The sequence below is a fragment of the Erigeron canadensis genome, chromosome 3 (genome assembly GCF_010389155.1).
Source record: "Erigeron canadensis isolate Cc75 chromosome 3, C_canadensis_v1, whole genome shotgun sequence".
Taxonomy (NCBI): Eukaryota; Viridiplantae; Streptophyta; class Magnoliopsida; order Asterales; family Asteraceae; genus Erigeron; species Erigeron canadensis.
Genome location: NC_057763.1, coordinates 19,683,088 through 19,706,431, shown reverse-complemented (window position 1 = coordinate 19,706,431; position 23,344 = coordinate 19,683,088). Strand labels below are relative to the sequence as shown.

General features: G+C 34.8%; 2 protein-coding genes across 3 annotated transcripts; both read right to left on the bottom strand.

The window, feature by feature from the left end:
• Positions 1-5,580: 5,580 nt before the first annotated feature.
• LOC122591639 lies at positions 5,581-6,480 on the bottom strand. The gene is made up of 3 exons (XM_043763898.1): positions 6,147-6,480; positions 5,863-6,056; positions 5,581-5,772 (listed from the first exon to the last, which is right to left on the bottom strand). The coding sequence occupies exons 1-3, from the start codon at positions 6,478-6,480 to the stop codon at positions 5,581-5,583; spliced, it is 720 nt and encodes a 239-aa protein (XP_043619833.1).
• A 3,733-nt stretch (positions 6,481-10,213) lies between these two features.
• On the bottom strand, positions 10,214-20,597 carry LOC122594200 (probable RNA-dependent RNA polymerase 5). Of its 2 annotated transcripts, none has more exons than XM_043766670.1 (19): positions 20,176-20,597; positions 18,770-19,160; positions 18,538-18,676; positions 18,062-18,136; positions 16,706-16,874; positions 16,371-16,587; positions 15,919-16,006; positions 15,676-15,819; positions 15,538-15,588; positions 15,375-15,446; positions 15,110-15,216; positions 14,565-14,713; positions 13,932-14,157; positions 13,028-13,253; positions 12,794-12,936; positions 12,331-12,493; positions 11,446-11,584; positions 10,824-10,987; positions 10,214-10,663 (listed from the first exon to the last, which is right to left on the bottom strand). In XM_043766670.1, the coding sequence occupies exons 1-19, from the start codon at positions 20,495-20,497 to the stop codon at positions 10,418-10,420; spliced, it is 3,231 nt and encodes a 1,076-aa protein (XP_043622605.1). In that variant the 5' UTR covers positions 20,498-20,597; the 3' UTR covers positions 10,214-10,417. The 2 variants fall into 2 exon arrangements, with proteins under 2 accessions (XP_043622605.1, XP_043622606.1); XM_043766671.1 differs by having other exon boundaries at positions 12,331-12,490.
• Between the last annotated feature and the right edge of the window lie 2,747 nt (positions 20,598-23,344).

Sequence of the window (23,344 nt, the reverse complement as noted above, 5' to 3'; positions counted from 1 at the left end):
AATGAGCTTCAGGTGGTGACCTTTGACCGAAAACGAGTCTCCAAGGTTAGGTAGGACAATAGCCGAGCCCAATGTTGGAACAACGGCTCTTGTCCTTTCCATCATGGGTCGATCGAATTCGTTCATCTCCGGTTCTGGTGATGGTGGTTCTGATCTAAGGCTGGTTGATCCTAAAGAGGCTTCTAAGTCGAATAGGTTTCCTAGGTTAATGCCGGGTGATGATGCTGATCTCTTGAACCTATTCCTACGTCTGAGTCTACTTAGGCTTGTGGAAAAACGTCTTACAACCGTTCCCGATCTCAAACGCATCAACTTACATAAATATCCTACAAAACTCAAGAAAAAGATCAACGCACCAATATAAAAACAAAATGAAATGAAGAACTAAATTAAACTAAAAATGCAACTAAAAATGAAATATAATGCTAACTAAACCTAATTTGAACTAAAATGAACTAAACTAACTAACTAATCCTAAAATGCGAAACTGAAATTAACTATCTTGTGCCGAAACACAAAATAGGGTCGAATTACACTAACTAAACTAAATAAAACAATGTGTCGCGTCCCCGGCAGCGGCGCCAAAAGACTGTGATGTGCGTTTGTTTTAAATTTATATGTTGTACAAGTAACTAAACTAAACAAAACCACACTTACGGGCAACGAACCCGGTTGATGTAGTATAGGCTAGTGGTAAGCTACAACATCGTTCGCAGGGACGCGTTGCACTGTTTAATCTATACGTAAGTGTAATCCTAAAGGTTGGGGGTTTGTCACGATTTCCTATTTTAACTAATTAATTGCAGAAAATTAACTCTAAGCCACACACTAGTAGTGAGAGGCTTAACCTGAAAATAGAACTGAAAAAGCGAATAACAGTAATTAAATTAAAATACTTGTTTGGACATCTCAGATCTCATGGTACGACCAAATACTAGTTCTATTGGTTTGTTAGACTGTTGGAAACTTCGTCAGGGCTCGGATTCTCGTTAGATTCACTTTACCTAAGTTACTAGTGCTGTCGCTAGACTCACACTACTCTATAGACAAATTCTCGTTAGATTCATTGTCTAAGCATTAAACGACCTAAAGTTTGTGTTACTAGTTTATCTTTTAGTTACCCGGTTCTTAACCCATGACCAGATATAATTCCCTCCGGTGACCACAATGCTCGTTTCCAAGTCAAAGGATCGCGTCTGACATTGTTAAGCATCATGTTCAATTCAATCTAGTTATTATGGTTCTGGATCTCTCAGTCACAAGTGAATCACTTTTTACTTCTAGTTAATGACTGACTAGTCGTTTTCTGTCCTAGCATGTTAGTCCTAGTATCATAGAGAACCATCAGAATTAAACTAACATATTCAGATATAAAACCAATAATAACATGACCTACTAATAAACATGGATCTACGATGAACAGTAAAAATCACACTCCAACAGTAAACTAACAAACACAATAAAACAGTAAACGTCTACATGATCACATCGATTCCAAACAAGTATCCAGCCCTTAGCCTAGCATTATTAATGGAATAACAAAGTCTGAAAATATGAAAGACATAGTTCAAACAAATAAAAGATAAATAGAAAGCTAGATCTAGACCGAGGATGAAGATCGGAAGGCGATAGAAGCTCCAAAACCTTCTTGGAATCTGCAAAATCGACCTAGGGGTGTTGCTGGGCGGCTAGGGCTGCTGTTTCGGCTCTCTCTTTAGGGTTTTGAGGGTTAGTTCGACTTAAATAGGCAGCAAAGTCGGTCTCCTGAACTGGGCAGCGGCGCTGGTGAGTGGGCCTGATGGACCAGCGGCGCTGGTTTGCACCAGCGGCGCTGGGATGCTTGAGGGAGCGGCGCTGGATTTCTCCAGCGGCGCTAGTAGATGACTGGCCAGTGGCGCTGGCTGTTTCCAGCGGCGCTGGTGACTCCTGCTGCACCTACCGCGTCTTCTTTCAGCTCCGAATCGCTTCCTTGTGTCTTGTAATCATCATAGGCTTTTCTCCTGAGTTACTTGATGCCATTTACCGTCTCTTGCATCTTCCGTGAACCTATATAAACATGCAATTAGTACCAAAAGTTCCGGAATATTAACTCATTTAGACATAGAAATGAAGCCTTTCAATAGGGGTTTTTATCACAATTTGGACGCTCATCAATGACCCATAATTGGATTGTAGTTAATTTGATTGTAGTACGGTGTTGAAAATAGGTTAACGAGGCAAGATGGTAGAGAACCCATTGGGGGCGGGTTGGAGGAGCTTGATGCGTGGCTTGTTTGGCCTTGGTTAGTTGATGACATAGCCGGGATCGGGTTATCAAGAAAGACATTCCAAAGATCGTTTTACTGATTCTGGTTTTCGTTGTTTGACATGATTTTAGAGATGAAGTTTGTGAGATATTTTTTGACAGTGTGTTTTTTTGTGTGAAGAATGGATGGTGAAGAATGAGTTGTGAAAGATTAGTATATATAGAAAGAAAATTAAAATATAAATAAAAATAAGAACATAACCGTTGCATTCAAATTTGAGAAAAACACTTTTTTTTTGTCCGGTATCACTCTCTCTCTTCCTCTCCCTCTCCCTCTCTTGTTCGCCTATGTGTGTCGATGGAACGAAAGAGGCGGGCGAAATGGCTCATCGACGAGCCACTCACAATACGGACATGGTCGACGAGCCCATTGAAGCTCGGTCGACGACCATATTGTGAGAGGCCTTAGATGGCGGCTTTTGCAATAGCGGTGGTGATTTATATAACTACATCTAGTTATATGGGTTTAAATAGTAGAAAATGATAATGATAGTCCTAAGGATTGTCATAAACAACTTATTACATGTATAAATGAATAGTATTTTATATATCAATAACCATCCCTTGAATTTTTACAAGACAATATACAAATTTTAATGAATCAAATTAATTAATACGGACAACTGTCATTAACAAAACTCAATTTAAATTTATCATGCAAGGGATTTTTAGTATGTACTTAAGTAACATAACCTATTTTAGATTTTTGACATTCATAAAAAATTCACATGTAGTGAAAAAGTTATAATAAAATAAAATAATTTATATTGTCATATGTATTTTATCTATAACTTTTAGTGTTTAAACTTGAACGGTATATTTCAATTCTTTAAAATGATGTCATATATGTCCTTTTGCTCATATATTTTTATGTTATAAAAAATACGTTAATACAAAAATAGATAAAACAAACACGTGTGGATCAAATATCCAAAGATTACACTAAATATTGTTCCGAAAACCTTTCAACTTTAGTAAATTGGTAGATATATGAACATAATAATAACCATCTAATTTTAACTTAGATCACATTGTATGTCATTAAATATAATTTTTTGGGCATAGTTTGTTTCATTATGGTGCACTAAACCCTTTATTATAATATATATCATTATTATTTTGTATAGTGAATATAACAAGGATGATAACTATAAAAACCACTAAAGTTTTACTTTTATATTATTATTATTATTATTTTATTTGTTATGATTTATTCTTTTTGATAGAAACATATATATAAAAAGATACAATTTTTTTTTTTTAAAAAAGCAATATAACTTTTTCATATGGTTTTTGTCATCCCCTAAAATTAGAGGGGTAGAGCAAATTTGAAGACTCGTTACGGTTTTAAAATATTTCTCAAATTAGCAATTTGTAGCATTTTGGGTTTGGAGTTCCAGAGAAAAACATGCTTTTTGTTTTGTGCATCCATCTTAGATGCATATTCTTCAAAATGATGCATGCAATAAAAAACGTGATTTTTCTGATTTTGACGTATCAATGTGTTGTTAAACACTTAAATAATGATAATTATTTATGCACTATATTAGTTTTGTGGACTTTTAATGCATCAAAATGATGTATTTAAGTGTTCTCACCGTTCTTATTTTAAGAGTGTTCTTGCCGGAGTGTTACCATATATATATGAAATTTAATATAGAATATTTACCCACTTTAATAATTGAAATATAAATATAAATATCTTACGAGTAATATTTTTTTATTAGAGTAAATTACACAGATGTAACCTGAAGTATACGCGAAATTACGATTTTGATACCTCACATGCAAGGCACGTGACTTGACTTAACGGTCAAATAGACGACCCTCAGCGATAGGTATGGTCAGTGTAAGTTTTTGACAACGATAGGTATGTCTCGCGTAATTTTTAAATTGTAGGTATGACCAGTGTAGTTTCGAACAAACCTCAGGTATGATTTTTGTAATTTACCCTTAAATATATAAGATAATAAGTTCAAAAAATAATTATATAAAGAGAAAAGTAAGTATGGGGCTGTTATGCATCCAATTTGGGTGAAAAACCCCTCACATACCAATATTTTAATATTTTGAATAAATGTTTGGCCCTCATGATTTTTATGGTTTAAAAAAATGTATGTGAAAAGTTTTTCACCCAGCTTAAGTGCCTAACAGCATCATATTCCCTTCCCCCTTATATAAATTAATAAATACTAGGGTTCACATTAGGGTTCTCTAGCGTGAACCCGGTTAAGACAACATAGCGTAGACCTTTCCTTATAATATTTGATCTGTACCTTTTAAAAACATATAAATTAATAACTTATATATATATATATAGTCGATAACTACTTCCCTCAAACTCATTTTCTTATTTTATTACCATAATAAATACCTTGAGATGAAAATTTCAAGACTCAAACTTGAGATCTTGGAGAAAACTCACCTCCGGGGCCCATATAATGGATTTAGAAGATACCGTTAATCAACCCACTTAAGTAGAGTTGGTTAAATATAGTAGTTATTTAACTAATTGGATTGTTAAATGTTTCTATTAAATTTGGTTAAATAAAATATGGTAGAATAGTTTTATGTTTTGACATGTTTTGTGTGAGAGGCGTAGAAGTTTGACCATTTCAATTTGAAGTTGAAATTGAGATTGAAATGATCAATCATAGCCGACAGCCCGCATGTTGAATCATCCATAAACAACGAAATACGTGGAACCCTTTGACTAGTTGACTTCTGGAACTGTTCACATCATTTTCATAAGATGATAAAAGATAATATAAAGTTGGTTTTATTCATTCTGCTATTTGATATTGATGATAATGACAAAATTATAGTGAAAATATGTATCCTATGAGATTATGAGTAAAAAGGAAATCTTGTCTCCTATTAACAAGTCTATGAGACCGAAGAGGGTGGAGTGATCTCGGGCCTAAGACTACTAGGTATTGAAAGTCCATGGAATGCCCCTCTTCCATCTAAAACTTGACATGTGGCACTTACCAATCATAAGGGGCATTCTCCCCACCCTTGGGTGGAAGAATGCCTTTTGAGGCATTCTCATTTTTTTCTTTAATTTTTTTTTATTTAGATTTATAAATAAATTAAATAAAACATACTTCTTTTTATTAAAAACATACTTTTTATTAAATAAAAAAACAAACTACTTTTTATTAAAAAAAAACACACTAAAAAACATTACATAAAAACTCGAAATAAAACTAATCGGAGTCGTCGTCGTTGGTGCTAACATACTCTCGAAGATCGGCAAAGGGATCGGCTGCAGGCTAGAAGTCATGTGGTGTGTTCGCCCAAAGATGGTCAACCAAATCTGCCGTTAGCATGTTGTGGGTTTCACGGTTTTTTACGGCATGCAGATTTTGGATACGAACTTCCATTGGAGTTATGCGCCTCCAATAATCTGGATTGAGACTCGGTTCTTGGGCGTTGTAGTCCTGGCATACGGCCTTGTTTTCGTCCTCCAGGATCATGTTATGTAAAATGATACAAGCCTAACAAACATCCTGGATATTTCTTTTGTCCCAATATAGTGTCGGATTTTTTAGCACCTTCCATCGTTTTTTAAGCACACCGAAAGCCCGCTCAATACCCTTTCGTGCCGACTCTTGTTTCTTCTTAAAATGTCTTCTTTTTTCATCGATCGGGTCGGAAAAGGTCTTCACAAATGTAGCATATTCGGGATAGATGTCGTCGCCCAAATAGTATCCCTTCTCATAAAAGTTTCCGTTTGCCCAAAACGGAGCTGCGAATAAAACATTTAGAAAAACACATTTAGAAGTTAAACATTTAGAAGTAAAACATTTACATGTAAAAACTAGAATAAAACACTAACCCGTGGGTGCCAATCCGTTTATAATTTCTTCAAGAATTGGCGATGATTCAAACACATTGATATCGTTGTGAGAACCTTGCTGTCCAAAGTACACATTCCAAATCCATAGATCGTTTGATGCTACAGCCTGAAGGATCAAAGACGGTCTACCCACATGCCCGCTTGTGTAAGTACCTCGCCACGCCGCTGGACACATCTCCCATGGCCAATGCATACAATCTATACTACCGATCATACCGGGAAAACCAACAACTTGTTCATGAACATCGTATATACGCTGAAGATCGGACGGAGTCGGTCTCCGTAGATATCTTGCTCCATAAATTTCCCGCATACCTTTTAATGATAAATGTTAACTTATATATGTATATATATATAAGTATATATATAAGTATATAACTATATAGAATTAATAACTATATATATAAGTATATATATAAGTATATAACTATATAGAATTAATATTTGAAAATATCATTACCAACACAAAAATTTAGGCAGGATTCCCTTGATGTTCGTTCAGACATCTGCAAATACTCGTCAAGGAAATCACTATTAACGCCATATGCCAATTGACGAATTGCAGATGTACACTTTTGGACCCCGGCAAACCCTCTGCGCCCAACACGGTCATATCTCGTCTGAAAATATGTGTACCTAGCCTCCAAATCACCGACTATCCGCTCAAATAAATTTTTTGACATACGAAACCTTCATCTAAAAAGTCTGGGTGGATATCGCGGTTCTTCAGCAAAATAGTCATGCATCAAATGAGCGTGTGCTTCAATACGATCACGATCAACTGGTACCCTTCTTCTAATGACTGGGGCAGGTTGTTCGTCAATCTGTCGTCTAATTAGTTCGGCGGCTCGAAGAAGCACATTTTGTACACGCTCTTCGTAATCGGCGGACTCGTTAGAAGATCCGGATGAATCATCGGAATCCATATGGTGATTTTTTAGGATAATGTGTGTGTATGTAATTTTTTTGAAAGGAAAATAGATAGATATGTGTGTGTATGTATATTGATATGTGTATGTGTATGTATATATATAGAGTGAAAAGGCTAGAAAAAAAATTAAATCATGCAAATTTCAAGGACATCAAACGGCTAATTCTCACTAAAATCCAAACGCCCGGATGCGTTCGAAATGCAACGGGGCACAACTTTTCACTAACCGGAATGCCCCCCGGGGCCGAAGTGGGGCGTTCCCCAGGCGTTCCGCACGAATATTTTTGGTGGGAACGGGCTACTCCCAATAGTCTAAGCCGTCCTTGAGTCGAAGCAACATGAGAATTGGCGTTCCCACAATTACATTCTTAAAATATTGTCTTTTTCGAATTTTAAAGGGAGTATATCCGTTGGCATGACTAAGATAAAAAGAATTCCCTTGCTATTTTTCTCATTTTTCACATTTCTATCTTACACTCTTTGTTTTTCTTCATTTTATACGCTTTTATTCACTTTTATACGCTTTTCTTTATATTTTATAAAACATGTCTCAACTTCAACAACATTTTTAACCCACACTATCATTTTTAACTTTTAAGGAAAGAGATTCTCTCAATTTGTTTCCAACTTACTTGATTAAGTTGGAAATATCTTGACCCTTATATTGAAATCAAAGATCAAGATTTAAAGACGAACTTTGAATCTTGACCCTTGATTAATCCAAGAGTCAAGATTTGGCTAACATGTTAGCTAATTTAAGGAAATCCCCTCCCCATTTTTAATGTCCATACAGAACTTTTATATTATTTTCTTTACATTTTTTCACACTTCTATTTTACACGATCTTTTACATTACTTTACTAGTTTTTCTCTTTTTTAAATGTAATACTGAGTAAATTTTAAATGTGATCATTTTTTAAACAATCAAGTATCTACATTCCGATTCCAATCATTAATGCGCCCCTATGAACTTCCAATTGATTATGCAATGTATATATTTAATATTAAAATGTATATAAAATTTTTTCTGAGGTAACAAAGGTTTAAAAGAAAATTAGGTGAGACACTTCATGTTGAGGGCTTTGAAATTTATATGTTACAATGTTACATGTTTGTGTAAAAAAGGTTTGTGAGAGCAACCCGGCCAATAACTATGAGTCAAGATTAATGTAGGTAATAATAATTAATAAACACATATAGAGTTACATTGACTTAGAATAATTTCATTTTCCAATGAATACAAAATTTTGAGTTTGAGATTGTCAAAATAATACTAATAATATTTGTTTGGTGTAAATAGATTTGTTAGTAAAACACTCTAATAGAGTAATAGTATTGCAAAAAGGAAACTATGTTATTTCTAGAAGAAAGGGAAGCATCGAGGGAAGAACAACTTTTTTTTTTCTTTTCTCTTGGTCCTTCGAAAACTTTTCTTTACACAATTTCTTTTAGTCCAAATGTGTTTTGTCGTCTAATGTTACCATTATTTAAAATTGTATGGTCAGTGTAATGCGAAAATGACAATTTGTTTTGATGGATTTCTTGATATTTTGGTTTTTGTAAAATCTTTTGATATATGAGGATGATATGTGTGGCGGTGAATAAAATCATGTGTTAAATTCATATTAGATAAAAGTGTGAAATCAATGATGAGTTGGTGGAGTGGTTTGGAACAAGAGCGGTACTAAGAGGGGGGCAAAGGGGGCTAATGTCTCTCTCAAAATTTAAATTTGGTCACGTATTTTTAAATTTTTCATGGATTTTTAAATTTTTCTTATAGATTTTTAACATTTTGCTCCTTTTTAAATTTGTTTTTCATGGATTTTTTAATTTTGCCCCCTTTGAGATTTTTTTCAGGTACCGCCTTTGGTTTGGAGTTCTTTTGGTGACCTATAAGTCTCAGGTTCGAATCTCCATTCCATCAACTCTGAGATATAGGTAGTCCTTCTATGAAAGCTTGACTTAGGTATACCCAGGTTCAAGTATGAGGGGACATGGTTTATCCCTATTAATCGTCGTGCTTTCGGACGGATTACTAGTAGGGTTTTTCTCCTTGGGTATTTGAAATAGACATTTCTACTTCGAGTGAGCTCTCTAGCGCATATCCGGTTAAGACAACGTATGCTAGGTCTCTCCGTATCAAATCACGACACTAAATTTGAAGCGAAATTCACCCTTGGAAAAAAATAAAGTCTGGAGAGAAGAAAAGTGATGTGAAGTCCTATTTGCATGACATATTATTGGGGAGAGGTAAATGTTTTATTGAATTTTGTTTGAGCGGTTGGAAGATATTAAATTCAAACGATACAAACTATAGATAGATTAGTCCCAGGTTTACAAGTTTGTATTTTCATTTCATTAATTATAATGTCAATATTTGAAGTTAATAGTTATATATTTTGATTAAACTGTATCCATAATTCAGATATCTTTTCTTTTAAGATAGGAGTATCCTATTTTGGAAAGACAAAAAAAATGGTAGAACATATTAAAATGGTTCCAATATCTTTAGGTTCTTAACCGGGATAAAAAGAATTCTTATGTTTGGGATGAGTGATTAGTCAAGCCGTTGCATACTGATTAATGCTTCAAGTTGTATGGTCGTAGCTTTATTTCTTGGCCTGCTTCTTTGGTTCGTTTCGCAATATGTATCGAGTAAAAAGGGTAATGGAGGGAACCCTAGCCCCGATACCACAATTGGATACCCATATACCCACCCCGTATGAGCCATATCATGTCGGTAAAATACTTTCATCCTAATCCCCACATGATCTGGGCACCCCGAAGGATCGAACATTAAGATCACCTGATGTTTGCCTTACTACTAGGCTAATTCCTTGTTGGTTATCGAGTAGGGTCTAGATTAGTTTGCTTTTAGTGATATCTAGACTTCTCTTGTAATTGTATTTTTTTTTACAGCTTGTAATTGTATTTTTTTTTACAGCTAGTGTTTTGCTAGTCGCATATATTAATAAAATTCTGCCGTTCTAAAAAACAATAATTCCCGTTTTATGATGAAAACCAACTCATAGTTAGATATTCGCGTTTAAACAAAAGGCCATTGTGTTTAAGCTCAACATTTTTTTTGTTTTTATTTGAAAAGTACGAGTAATACTTTTATAGCAATACAGTCTCTCATTTAAGTACATGTTTTTACATTAATACATCTTCAACTGAACATCACTTAACATAATTTACTCCTAAGTCCTAAAGACCATCTTCCTACTTATTGTTACATTATATACATGTTATGATTACAATGATATCAAGTTATGTGCTTCCGGGATATCAGAACTACATTAAACTACCATATTTATTCTTAAAAAATACCATCAAATGCCGAGGAGATGAATGTAATCTCCCTGTCTCCAGTCTTCATACAGTGGATCTTCCGATAATACGCACAAAGGGCTGAACCAGCCACTTTCCAAGCAAAACCACATTTTCCTACATCCTTCCAGCGTATAGCATAGTCATAACACACATGATATATTGCTAGAGCTTCGTCATACACATCATCCATGTTCCTTGTGCTATCTTTCAAATCAGAAGCACCGTATAACATCTGAATCATTATTTGTTAGTAATCCGATTAGCATTTGATATATAATTCTTTCATTCTTAATGTTTATTTTGTAGTGTCTAGAAGTTCAAATAATATATATCAGAAAAAAAATTATCAAAAATTTCAAAGAACTTTCACAAACAGGTTTATAGATACATACCAGCTTATACTTCTCAATGACACTGTTTGCAGCCTCATTTTTTGATATATCATTATATCTTAATGCGCTTGACATATCTATTCTATAGGCTTGGTAGTTTTCCTTCCACAGCTTCAAACAAGAATCGGGTATGTTAACATTGAAGTCATTTAATTTCGAGATCTCTGCACCAATCATTCAAAAACCGATGTTATATTACGACTCTTTTGCCAACATTTTGGGTAAAAGATTACCCCGGTGATCTATTATAATAACAAATATCTTTCATGTACAAGTAATGTGACAGTATGTCCCACTAGTTCATATATGGCATTCCATATATTTATGTGCAAGCTATGTAGCGAACTACTTAACAACCAACATTGCAAACCAACTTTATACTAGTATAGTAGTATGCTAATCTGTTAGTAATAGTATATAATAAAGCTACCCAATTGCAACATGGGTCAACCAAAAACCAGCCAAGAATCTTCTCAAGTTCTATGTTGTGCCTGTTGCTTAGCCCTTGATTATCACATTCTTTGGCATCTTTCATCTTCCAGTCTCTTGCCAACTTATGATACTCGTATATGGTATGAATACATTTTAAATAATGAAATAAAGTAAGGAGGCGAAGTCTCACCTTGTGCTTGTAACTTCTCATTTTTACAACTCTGAAATCTATCATAAATTTGTCCGAGTATGGACGTAGAATGATAATCAGGTTTACGACACATATAATGTGGATAATGGGTTGCTTTTAAACCATGAGGAATTACAACCTGTATCAGAAACAAATTTTAAGAAGGGAATCACTGACATCTGACATTACTAAAGGTTAAGGGATACAATGATTAAAACCAAAAAAATTGAAGTGCATGGGTAAAATACACAGATTGAGATTACTCCATTTCAGTCATACAAGAAGATAAAATATTTGATGTGGGCTTGTGGTTTTATTAAATTGTTTGGCTATTTCTCGGATGTCAAACAATAGCCAACCATAGCGACTTGAGGACTTCAATCAGAAGGATCAATACGTCTACAATGATTGATATGGAAAAACAAGAAAGGTACCACGTACAAAACTTGCCAGCAGAAAAAATATTACTATCTTTTTTGGTACCTTGAGAAAATCAATTCAGCTAGATCAAAATAATGATTGTTCTATAACACTATGTCAGATGCAAAGGCACAATGTTTGACTAGAGACCTGCTTCAAGAACTTTATCTGCTTTTTGCAAGCTTTGTAAGTTGATCTTCAACAAAGACCTAAGAGACTAAGGGAGGAACATTATGGATTTAGATTAATATTGTTTGTTACATATAAGAGTAACATACTCGAAAATCAAAATTATATATAGGTAACTTAGCAAGAGAAACTTTCCAAAAAGGCAGGAAAGAAACACATAAGCTTTCATTTTACATCTGAACATGTGGAACTTCGGTAAACAATCTTATTGTCTAGGAAATTAGGATTCTTACCAAATGAAAGAAAAAAGAACAAAGGTAGAAAATCAAAACTAACCTTTTGACCACTTTTAGGTGCATCTAAAGCATCATAGTATAAATCGATCAGCGTCAACATCTTTCTCTTGAGAACATGCTTTTCATCAGCATCATTGTCCAGCAATGTCAGATACTGATCCATAAAGGCCATCCAGCTATCAGCTGCGGTGCCAGCTGCGCTACTGGATTGAAAGATGTTAAAATGAGGTAACTTCGAGACATGTATGCTTAGGAGGAGAACATGAATTGGAATACTAAATTTTTCACCCAGAAAATCGACTCACAAAAATTCACGGAAAACCCTAAATGTTACGAGGGGGCATTTTATGACTTTTAGAAATTATATAGAGGGCAGCGGAATGTCATCCATATTTCATGGGACATGACAAAGGGAATTTACAACTTATTGAAAACAAATGTGTTACATTAAATAAGGCATAATCAAAGCTATCTGTGGCAGGAATAGAAGTCGGAGAATGCACCTATGTGAATTTGGAGAAAAAAATAGTCTAATTAGTTCGTGCTCTAATTCTTCCGGTGAGAAGTCACTCGGTTTCTTATCTGAAGTGCTGGGTGTCGAGGAACTACGTGTCCATGGCTCACATGCTTTGAAGTTGTCCAATAGCTGACAACCACAATAAACCAAGGTCAACAATTCAATCATTAATCATTTACCGGGAAAAAAAGAAATAATGAAATATATATTGAATGTAAACCTCATGGTTGTTGGTGACCCAATATAGATCCCCATCAAAATCTCCATTTGCAATTTCATTTGCTACTGATCTTCTGCCTTTCGTAGAAAAGAATATCGCATATTTACCATTTCCAACATAATCTCTCAATTCCGCCACATGCCGGGCATTTAAAACGTGTATGTCTCCGAAATGAAGGCCTGGATTCCTGTATACAAGAACCTTCCCTGATAGCTGGCCGTTCCCTCTGCATATTTAAACAGAAATATATTTGCGAGTTTAAACTTTTACATGAAATCATACAACAAATCTTCTTGTTTTTGTCGGACCTGTATTAACTTTGGATGTATAGAGAAAATAACTTATGTCACCCAAAAACATTTAAGATATACGATTTTAAGCAACTTCCTTTGGGTTTGCAAAAATGATCGACGAAATTGCCATGCTATTTAGAAATTCGCAAAGTTGCGATTCAAATTCGCCATGCAATATTAGCAATCACAACGATATCAAAATAGCAACATTGCCATTTAGAGAATCATTGCGATTTCGAAAAACACATTGCGATTTCCGAAATATAAACTTAAACTCATTAACAATAAAGACCACTTCAACGTTATTGTGAAAATCACAACGCTATTTCGAAAAATGCGGTTGCGATTTTCAAAATCTCAATGATATGATTTCGGAATCATGTTGTGATTTCTTACATCGCATTGCGCTTTCAAAAATCCCCAATATAGCAATTTTCAGAATCATGTTATTGCGAATTCGTTGTTATTTTTGCAAATGTAAAAAAAAATAGTTAAAACTGTATACTGTAAATGTTTTAGGGTCACTCAAGTTATGTTCTCTTATCTACATTAACTCAGAGTTTCGATAATTGCATATGGCCAAAAAATTTACATTTTTTGTTGGTACTTACAGAATAATACAAACTTCATCCCTATTCAAGGTTCCTGTTGGATCAGTAGTTCCCATTAGATAGAAGCTATCACTAAGTGGGATTTTCCCTTCACCAAGCCCCTTTCTCTCTTCTTTAGCCAGCTGAGATAACCGATATTGGAAGAATGACTCACTAAGAGGAATGCAGGCCCCAAACATTTCGAGACAAATTCCAGAATCATCTATCTGTTGATATATATTCGCCACTGGAAAACGAATCATGTATAGTCAATAAGTGTCTCAAAAAGAAAATTAGCAAATACACAATAGAACTGATGTTCAGAATTTGGCTCCTTTAACCAGGGCTCTATTCAAGTTATAATTTATTTGTAATAGAACAAACCAGTAATAAGAAAAATAGCGACAGAAGAATACAGATGATAGCTTGTCACAATTATCCAAATTGTATTGTTGATGCATAACATCTTCTCGATCATTTGATGAAATTTTGTAATCATATTTGATACATAGATCATTTATAAAAGAGTTAACATTTGGACATAAAGCGTGACACGTGAACCCAGTCTAACTGGTACTTGTACCAGTTAATCAGTTGCTAAAACCTGTCTGACCCAGCAATTTTACCACCTGCTAGTTTGATACTTTTAAATACCTCGAAATGCTGCACGTCGATCAATAAACACGCTTTGCACTTCTTCTAATGTACGTTCCAGTAAGTCAAGAAAGTATTTTTTGGGTACACCTCCGATGCTTAAAAGTGCAATCAAATGCTTTGATAATTTAGCCTCATTTGGTTTATGACTGCAAAAAGAATGTGCGAGTGAATGCATCATGTCATATTGCTGATAGAAGTCACTCACTTGAAGTTTATTTACTAAACCCATGACTGATGGGTTAGAGTTATATACTCTAAAACCCAATGTTTTTTTCTTTTGGGGTAACCTTGGGTGTCCCACTCGTTTTGCGACCAGATTAATCCCAAGATCTAACATGCTTTGCAAGCCCGGAGTCAGAGCATGTGAACCTTCGTGGCCAATAGGATATCTTTTTTGAAGGAAGGGATCGAACCTCTCACCTCCTAGGAGTTTCATCCTTTTGGAGACACATGCCCAGCCAACCACTGTACCACCCCCCTGGTGGTTTATAAAGCCCATTGTTTAGCAATGAGAAGCAGTAAAGGAAGCATGTAAGATGTACCTTATAGCAACTACTTCCAAGGAATTAAATGTTTTGGTCTGTGACAATGTTCGATCTTTCTTAACCTTGATCATTGACGGTCTGACCTGAATTGTTCTCGGTCCAAGCTAAAAGAAACATTTGGAGTAAAAAATGTTCATACCCTCATAAGTATGACCAAGAGGTAATAAGTTTCATGAAGAATGAGAAGCATATTTGTTCAATTACCCAACTCACATGGGTGCTTATATTACTTTCCTTTAGTAATAGCTATGACAAAGCATACCTTTTTATTGACAAGAAGAGTTCCTTTTACAGCAGAACCCTCATTAAACAAGCGGCACTGAATCAGCAAAGGCTGGTGAAGTTAAAAGGAAAGCCAAATATTAAGTGCATTTTCTTAAATCCAGCAAACGCACCACATACCATGAAGAAATACTAAAAGTTACCGCATCTCTAAGAGGCGTTGATCCAACTTCAGGTTGGTGAAGCTCAAGCTTCTATGAATTTGAAAGACAATAACAAAGTTAGAAACACAACTTAATCAACACGGAGACATGACACAGAAATTTAAAAATAAGTCTAACCTTGTAATCTTTATCTTTCATATACTTCGCATCATAAAAATTGTTTGGGACTAAGACAGCAAGATCTTCAGATATAAATCCGGTTCCATCTGTTTGTATTAATGGGTTGTCATCTTCATCGTACACAATACTACCATATTGATCCTGCAATAGTCATAAAGTTTGTCAAGGAATGAGGAGAAATGCCAAAATAATACAAGTCAAATTTCTACTATCGACACTAAAGAAAAAGCGGAGTTATACAATACAAGGAATGTCGTCAATTTCTTCCACCGACACAGAAGCAAGATCAATAGGGAGCTTTATTGTAGTTGATAAGATAAGGGAAAATCTGCATTATACATGATAAGATAATGAGTGCGTACATACACATTGAGGTGGCAGTTTTAACCTATTACTTATGAATGCTTCAACTTGGGAGCATGTTTTATCTCTAACAGATTGAAAGACACGGAAGGTTTGGAGTCACCCAAAGCATAAACCTCTTAAATCATTTATTTACAGATTTATAGTATCAACATAATTATACTGTTTCTAATTGTATTCACACTAATCCAAAATAGATGTCCAGAGAAGTGTTTGTAGAACCGCAGCCCCACCCTGGTTGACTTGTCTAACCCACCTATCTTGCCACCTCTGTATATATAATTTAAGGGAAACTTGGTTTGTAAAAAAGATATCTTCAATATTCTTACCTAGCAATGTACTTGGCCATGCTAGGGACCGTGTGCACATGCATGAAGAGACACCGTAAATCATGGGTTGTTTTGTAGCTCATTAAGGAATTGTCTCTTTCAATCCAAGGAGCAATAGATTCTCTTTTAACAAAATAGCATTTAACTGTCCCTGACGACCGTCGTTTTTTGTCCACATTTCCGTTCTTCAGGCTTTCTTTGCCTCCATCCTTAAAGACTGTGAGATAACACAACCAGACCTTCTTGATTAGGTTAAACTATTTCTTTACATCGCATACAACTTATCCACAATAAAATACACATTTATACTAGCCAAAGGTACTTTTAAAGTTTACCAAAAAAGCGGTAACGTGTCAACCCGACAAGAATTCCTGCTTCAGCAATCATTTTATAATATCTAGCGGTCATTGTGTCGGTCTCAGCCTCTGCAAACTTGACAATTAACACATTTTCATCTCCTAATGCCTTCTGTAGGTGAGTTCTTTGTGTAGCAAGATATGGACCCTAAAAAATTGCAAGAGAAAAGAATCATATACAACAGCAATAAATATTGGGGGGAGAAAAAGGGTAATTGGATGGAAACCCCCTGATCCCATGTACCAATTGGTACCCACTAATCCCCCAGCCAGGCTAGTGTCCGGGTGATTCTCAACCACTTAATAATCCCCTGATTAATTCAAGTTTGCCTTTGGCAAGACTCGAACCCAGGATCCCCCCTGGAAAGTGGCGGCTGGTGGCCAACAATAAATATCTAACAAGGGAGTAAGGTAACTTTTAATATACATGTCTAGAAACATAGCAGCTTTCACCAACATCACAATTAGTTTGTTTAATGCAAGGATGAATGATGTATGTCAAAAACTCAAAATTAAGAAGAGAAAACTGTTCGGTTTCGATATCCAATGTGTGATTACCTATGGAACTTTAACTAAATTCTAAACCTAAAGTGAAAACTTTCAATAGAAAAGATCTGCCAATTACAACCAGGCACTGAAAACTTAAAATCTTGTTAGATGAGTTTACCCTTGTCACATCACAGAGTATATAAAAGGTTGTTTTCTATTCATATTTACTCATGTTTCGTCAACAACAAGGTTTAAATACTAAGAACACATATATTCCTCTTCCATCTATTAACATTATAAACGGAAACTATTTAAATTTTAACCACTCCTAACATCCATTGTAGCCTCAACACCGCATAGGGGCATATTCCCGTGTCTTATAAAGCCTTCTAAAAGTTGCATTGATTATGTGAAAGCAACAAGAATAGAATGATTAAAGACTATGCTTTGTAGTATTAGTCAGCACTATCACCTATAGCACGTAGTCTATAATTGACGGTCACATATGAACTTCACAACAGGAGAGCTTCTAAAAGTATTGAATACTAACGCAAGGAAATAGCTTTAACTAAAATTATTTGGATTTTGCTAGCCATATGCACAAAACAAACAAAAAAACACAAAAAAAAAGAATTTTGGCGGTTAACAATTATTTTTAAGGGGCGGTTATTTTTATGTACAACACTTATGGTTAGAAAAAACCAATAATTTATTCGAAAAAAGTAATTTGTGCCTATATACAGCAAAGCACAAGACAACCAGAAATCTGGAAATGTAGAAGGTAAATGATGAATGATCAGTAACCAAGGATGACAATTAATAGCAAGAGAGGAGACAAACACAAACCTTGAATTGGTAACTTCCATCAGAATACACATAGCAAAAATATAGATGTGTCTTCCCAGAATCCCAATCATGATACTGCAAATAAATAAATATTATAAAATAAAATGCCAGGATCTGGAGACCACCTTAACTCTATTCAAGATCATGGCATCAAACTAGCCCCCGATTCACTATTATGAAGACAGTTATGGTCCACATATAAGTACTAATATTATAATATATATATATATATAGAATTATAAACATCTACGTACATTAGCAAGAAATGGACACGATGGTATTTAAGAAAAAACTTTTTGTATTTGGCCTAACTTTAGGGGCTTGTGATGACAGAGATATTGAAAAATGACCATAAGAAGTGAACTATACTGGAACTTCATGTTCAATGTGAAAATATATGATCTTGTACGATCATTAGTCTGCAGATATAATACATATATAGTTGAAATGAGAATAAAGTTTGATTTAACATATACCACTGCTCTATCACAGGGTTGGCAGTAATGGCAGCCAAAATTTTTCCACATCCAATCCTCAAATTTCAACATTGGAATATTTTTCATTGACATAATTTTGATTGCATCATTATCAGAAACAGTGTCCTCCACCTTCTTTCTGCATGCAAAAAAGAAGTAGCTCGAAAAGTTATCATAAGATATAACAGCCAAAAAGGGTTCAACAAGAGCAGCAGGGCACAATCTAACTAACCTTCCAAAGTAACTATACACCATAAATAATTTCCGAAATTCAAGCTCCGAGAGATCCAGTGCTTTCGGGTTTATAGGATACTTGGGAGTTGGAGAATAAGATGACGTAAAGAGTTTCTTTTGAACAGGAGAACCACCATGGCTGGAACTTGGAGAGCCAGAAAAGTGCTGATCAACATTTTTAGGCTTTGTGCCGCTTGAACCAGGACTAGCTGATGTAACAAGCTTTATGTGTGATGAAACACTCTGACTGGTACTTGGGCTATAGTTAGGAATTGCTTCTTTTAGACTAGAACATGATAAACTAGAATTTTGTCGTTGAATAGGAGTTTCCGCACTGAATGGTGATTCTAGAAACTGCTTTGAAGTTGGAGAATCATAGAACGGATTTCCTGCATTAAAAAAGGACCATGAACTCTATCACTTCTCTATCTCCTAGAATTTAGGATGCATATTACAACTTCAGTTCGATTCAACAAATAACGCAATAGATGGTTCTCCAAAATGTTCAACTCTTTTAGGCCTTTCTATGAGCACTCATAAAAAGTGGACCACATCAAATTATATTATTAAACCATCACAATAATCAAAATGAAACCCAAAATGGCAAAATCTTTATCTTTATCCAGATTCTATAATCATCGTTTTTTCCTGAGGATGAAGTTCTTTATCCTGGCTGGTTAATATTAATCACATATGATGGTTACTTATTAGACAGTCTAAAACCAAGAACCCTGAATTTCAAAATAAAACCAAAATATTAACGAAATTTATTTTTCGGACTTACAATTACAAGGCATGCACATAACAATTTAAAACCTAAAAGGATGACTTTTTAAGTCAATGTTTGAAAATTGACATAAACTTAAAACCTTTTGGAGAAATCATTGTAAGAATAAACTATTTGAAAAAGTACTAATTATAGCTTCAAGTCATAATGTAGATTTTGATATTCAAAATTAATCAACACATAAATAAATATATCACCTTTTCTAACCAAAACAATTATTATACATATATCTATATAGTTAGGACCACCTCTTATTTTAAGACCAATTAGTACATGTGTTTTTTGTAACTTACACATCACCATCATCATCTACTACGATATACAAGAGTTTTTTGTAAAAAACTTTCCGGTGACGGCCCACCAGAAAATCATGTGTAAGTGCGGAAAATCATGTGTTAGTTAACTTATGTGTAAGTTAACTGACACATGATTTTCTGGCGACGCGGTGGCCGGAAAATCATGGTGGTGGTCGGAGATGATCATGGTGGTGGTCAGAAATGATCATGGTGGTGTGTAAGTTAAAAAAACACGTCCTAAAATTGGTCCTAAATTAAGTGGTCCTAAAAATAACTTGCACCATATATATATATATATATATAGAGAGAGAGAGAGTATACTGTTGGGAGTAGACGCGGTGGAAGAAGCAGAAGGTGAAGAAATACAAATACTTTCAGCATCAGGAATTGGAAATGAAGAAGAAGAAGAGGATTTATAATATTTATTAGCCATAAATATAATGTAACTACTTAAATCACGAATGGGAGTTCGAGTGATTCCGATTTTTCTGAGAACATCGATGGCGGCAACTTCGCCGATATTGAAAAGTATTTTCCGAGCAGAAAAGTTAGGTAAAGGAAGAAGCTTCTGGACACACATCTCTTCGATCAAGCTTTCCACTGATAATGGAAGAGGAACTGATTCTGAAACGAATTCCGTCATCGGCAGGTAGGCGATGATTACGATTAACGGTGGGTTGTTGCCGAATACTGTTCCCGCTGTCGTTTGTCGGTGTGTGAGAAACAAGTGTTTTTTCAAAACAGTCTTGCGTTACTTTCTTTTTAGTTTTTTACTGCTTTATTTTATGTAAAATGATATCCTTTTCCATGTAATCTTTATTATATATTGCTTTTTAGAGTGGTCTTATTCAAAAAGATTCTGATGCGAGTATGCGACAAGTTTTGGTTTATTTCTACCGTTTTTTTCTGTTCTATATATATATATATATATATATATATGATGTTTTCATGTTTTTTTATCGTATAATCTTTCTATACTACTAAAGAAAGAAATTCGATACTACTAAAGAAAGAAACTATGTGACATAAAAAAAGCCTTGTTGTTGGGCTTTTAGATATGCCATGTTGGTTTTTTATGTCATAAGTGATGAAATTGGTAGGTATTTTAAGGTGTTTTAAGTGTGTGGGTAAAGCTTCTTTGGGAAGCTATAAGCTTTATCTATATTCAAACATAGATATACCAATAAATCAGATCCATCAGATTTGAGAGCAGATCTCGTTTTCCATATATCTCTGTCCAAAATCAAATCATCAAAAATCAAAGCATCACGGATTCATCTCCATCTCCAAACTATAATCAATATTTCCATGTATTATGATCCGGTTGACTATGTCAATTCTGGCGATTTTTTTGGTTTCAGAGATCTGTTTCTTCATTTTACTTTATATTTAATCAAGGTTGGGAGATGAAGATGAGATTCAAGGTTTTCTTTTTCCTGAACTATGTGTTTACAATTTTTTTATTAGGTTTTTTTATATCCCTTTTTGAATGAGTCTCGGTTTTATATAATCATTTTCTTTCAATGATATTGGTTTTTGTTATTGCAGGTTATTGCAAAAAACTTGATCAATGTCTACACGTGATGGTTTTGATGAAAATGTCTAAAGGTTTGCTCAAAGATAATATGTAAAGTTTTCATCTTTCTAAATAGTTTCTGGTATGTATGTATATGAGATATGTTTGTAAAAATTTTAATTTATTTTATATTTATTGCACACCTATTGTTCGATGAAATGCTTGAATGAAATTTTGTTTTTTCACTTATGTGTTTTATCTATCATGTATCACATTTTACTATTGTTTGATGCTTTCAGGTTTTTGGATTTCAACTTTTGTACAACATAAGTCATGCTCTCCATTTAAGAGTCATCGACTATGTGATGTGTTTGAATACAAAAAAAGTTGAGGGTTTGAGGGGTTTATGTGACCTTGAATGCCTTTATTTGATGTATGTCCCTTTTTATTGGTCATGATGATGTGTTTAGATTCAATGAAAGTTGATGTTATGTGTTCTTTGGCATGGCATTTGAGGTGTGTATATGACCTTGCTGCCATATGGCAATCTTATTTGATGCAGCCATGTCGAATCATTACTCTTACTTGATTATGTCTGAGCCATGACCCATTTACGAGTTATGGATTATGATGATGTCGTTGAATACAAATAAAGTTGAGGGTTTAAAGGGTTTGTTCGACCTTGAATTTTTTTTCTTTGTTGTTTGTCCTTTTCTAATTGGCTATGATGATGTGTCTATATTTAAAGAAAGTTGAGATTATGTGTTCCTTGACATGGCATTTGAGGGGTGTATGTGATCTTGTTGTCACCTGCCCACCTTATTTGATACAGCCATGTCGAATCATTACTCTTATTGGAGCATGTCTGAGCCATGCTTCATCATCTTGTGATTAAGGGTCTGTTAATGCATTAGTCACTTTTACGTGTAAATTTAGTTTTAAGTGTTAATGTGATTGTGGTATTTAGGAAAAGGATTTTACAAAAAAAAAATGTCAAAGGTTGCACTTTATAAGAAAACTTGACAACCTGAATAGATTTCAAAGTTAATTGACAGTAAGTATGGATAAGCAGTAAAGTCACAGTAACTATGGATGGTATAGTAATAGAACCAAGTGATACCTATACACTTGCCCCAACCAAGTATCCTCTCAACATTCAATTATGCAATCAGCTTGAAGTCGTGTTGTATTTATATATTTAGATTGGGCTAGCATTTTGTAAAAGATAGGAAAACATAATTGTAACTTGTACTGAACCAAGTCGTTTGATCCCATGAACGTTTCTATTCCCAAACTACCTACAATGATTGTTAATTTATGAATAACATAACTTAAAAATTACCGTGTTCATGGCAGCTACCGACACTGAAATCTGAGAAATGAGATCTTCAGAGAATATAGATTTCAGTGTCGCAGAAACTTTATCACTAACTGAGGCACCAAGAGACTCTTCATCAACACTGGGCTTCTTCACCAACTCACCTACTTCTTTTTCAAGTGCCAAGAATGAACTTTGTATCATTAACAACCAGGATTGCAGATTCGCAACTACTGAACTCTGCACATCCCTCTTGGTTAACTTGAATGCTTCACCAATAGCCCTACTTAATCCATTGCAGGATGACACCAATTCGTGCAGCTTCCCAACCACCAAGCTCTCATTAACCACTATTCTTGTAAACTCAGTGCCCATAACATCCTGGGCATCCTTCAAATCTGCCAGAGACTTGGTGTTGGCAGCTAGAGATTTTGATAAGCCCTCAACCTGAATGAGAAGGTTGTGGACTGCAGTTTGTGACTTCTCTAGCTGAGCTTCCATGCTCAGAGGTGCAGCAGTCGAAGTGGAAGCTGAAGCAACAAAAGGAGTAGTTCTGATGCTCGCCAGAGATTTCTCCAGGATTCTTTCTGAAGGACCATCAGACTCGGTCTCAGAATCCAAATCTTTTTCTTGCCCTCCTGGCAAATCATACGTCC

Coding starts and splice junctions, on each gene's coding strand:
- LOC122591639 (XM_043763898.1), bottom strand. CDS start 6,480: ATGCGGGAAATTTATGGAGCAAGATATCTACGGAGACCGACTCCGTCC. Junction 6,057..6,146: donor AAACGGATTGGCACCCACGG/GTTAGTGTTTTA, acceptor TTTTATTCGCAG/CTCCGTTTTGGGCAAACGGA. Junction 5,773..5,862: donor TGCTTAAAAAACGATGGAAG/GTGCTAAAAAAT, acceptor ATGATCCTGGAG/GACGAAAACAAGGCCGTATG.
- LOC122594200 (XM_043766670.1), bottom strand. CDS start 20,497: ATGACGGAATTCGTTTCAGAATCAGTTCCTCTTCCATTATCAGTGGAA. Junction 15,217..15,374: donor CTCTTCTTGTCAATAAAAAG/GTATGCTTTGTC, acceptor TGTTTCTTTTAG/CTTGGACCGAGAACAATTCA. Junction 12,494..12,793: donor TTTTCTCCAAATTCACATAG/GTGCATTCTCCG, acceptor CTTTCAATCCAG/TAGCGCAGCTGGCACCGCAG.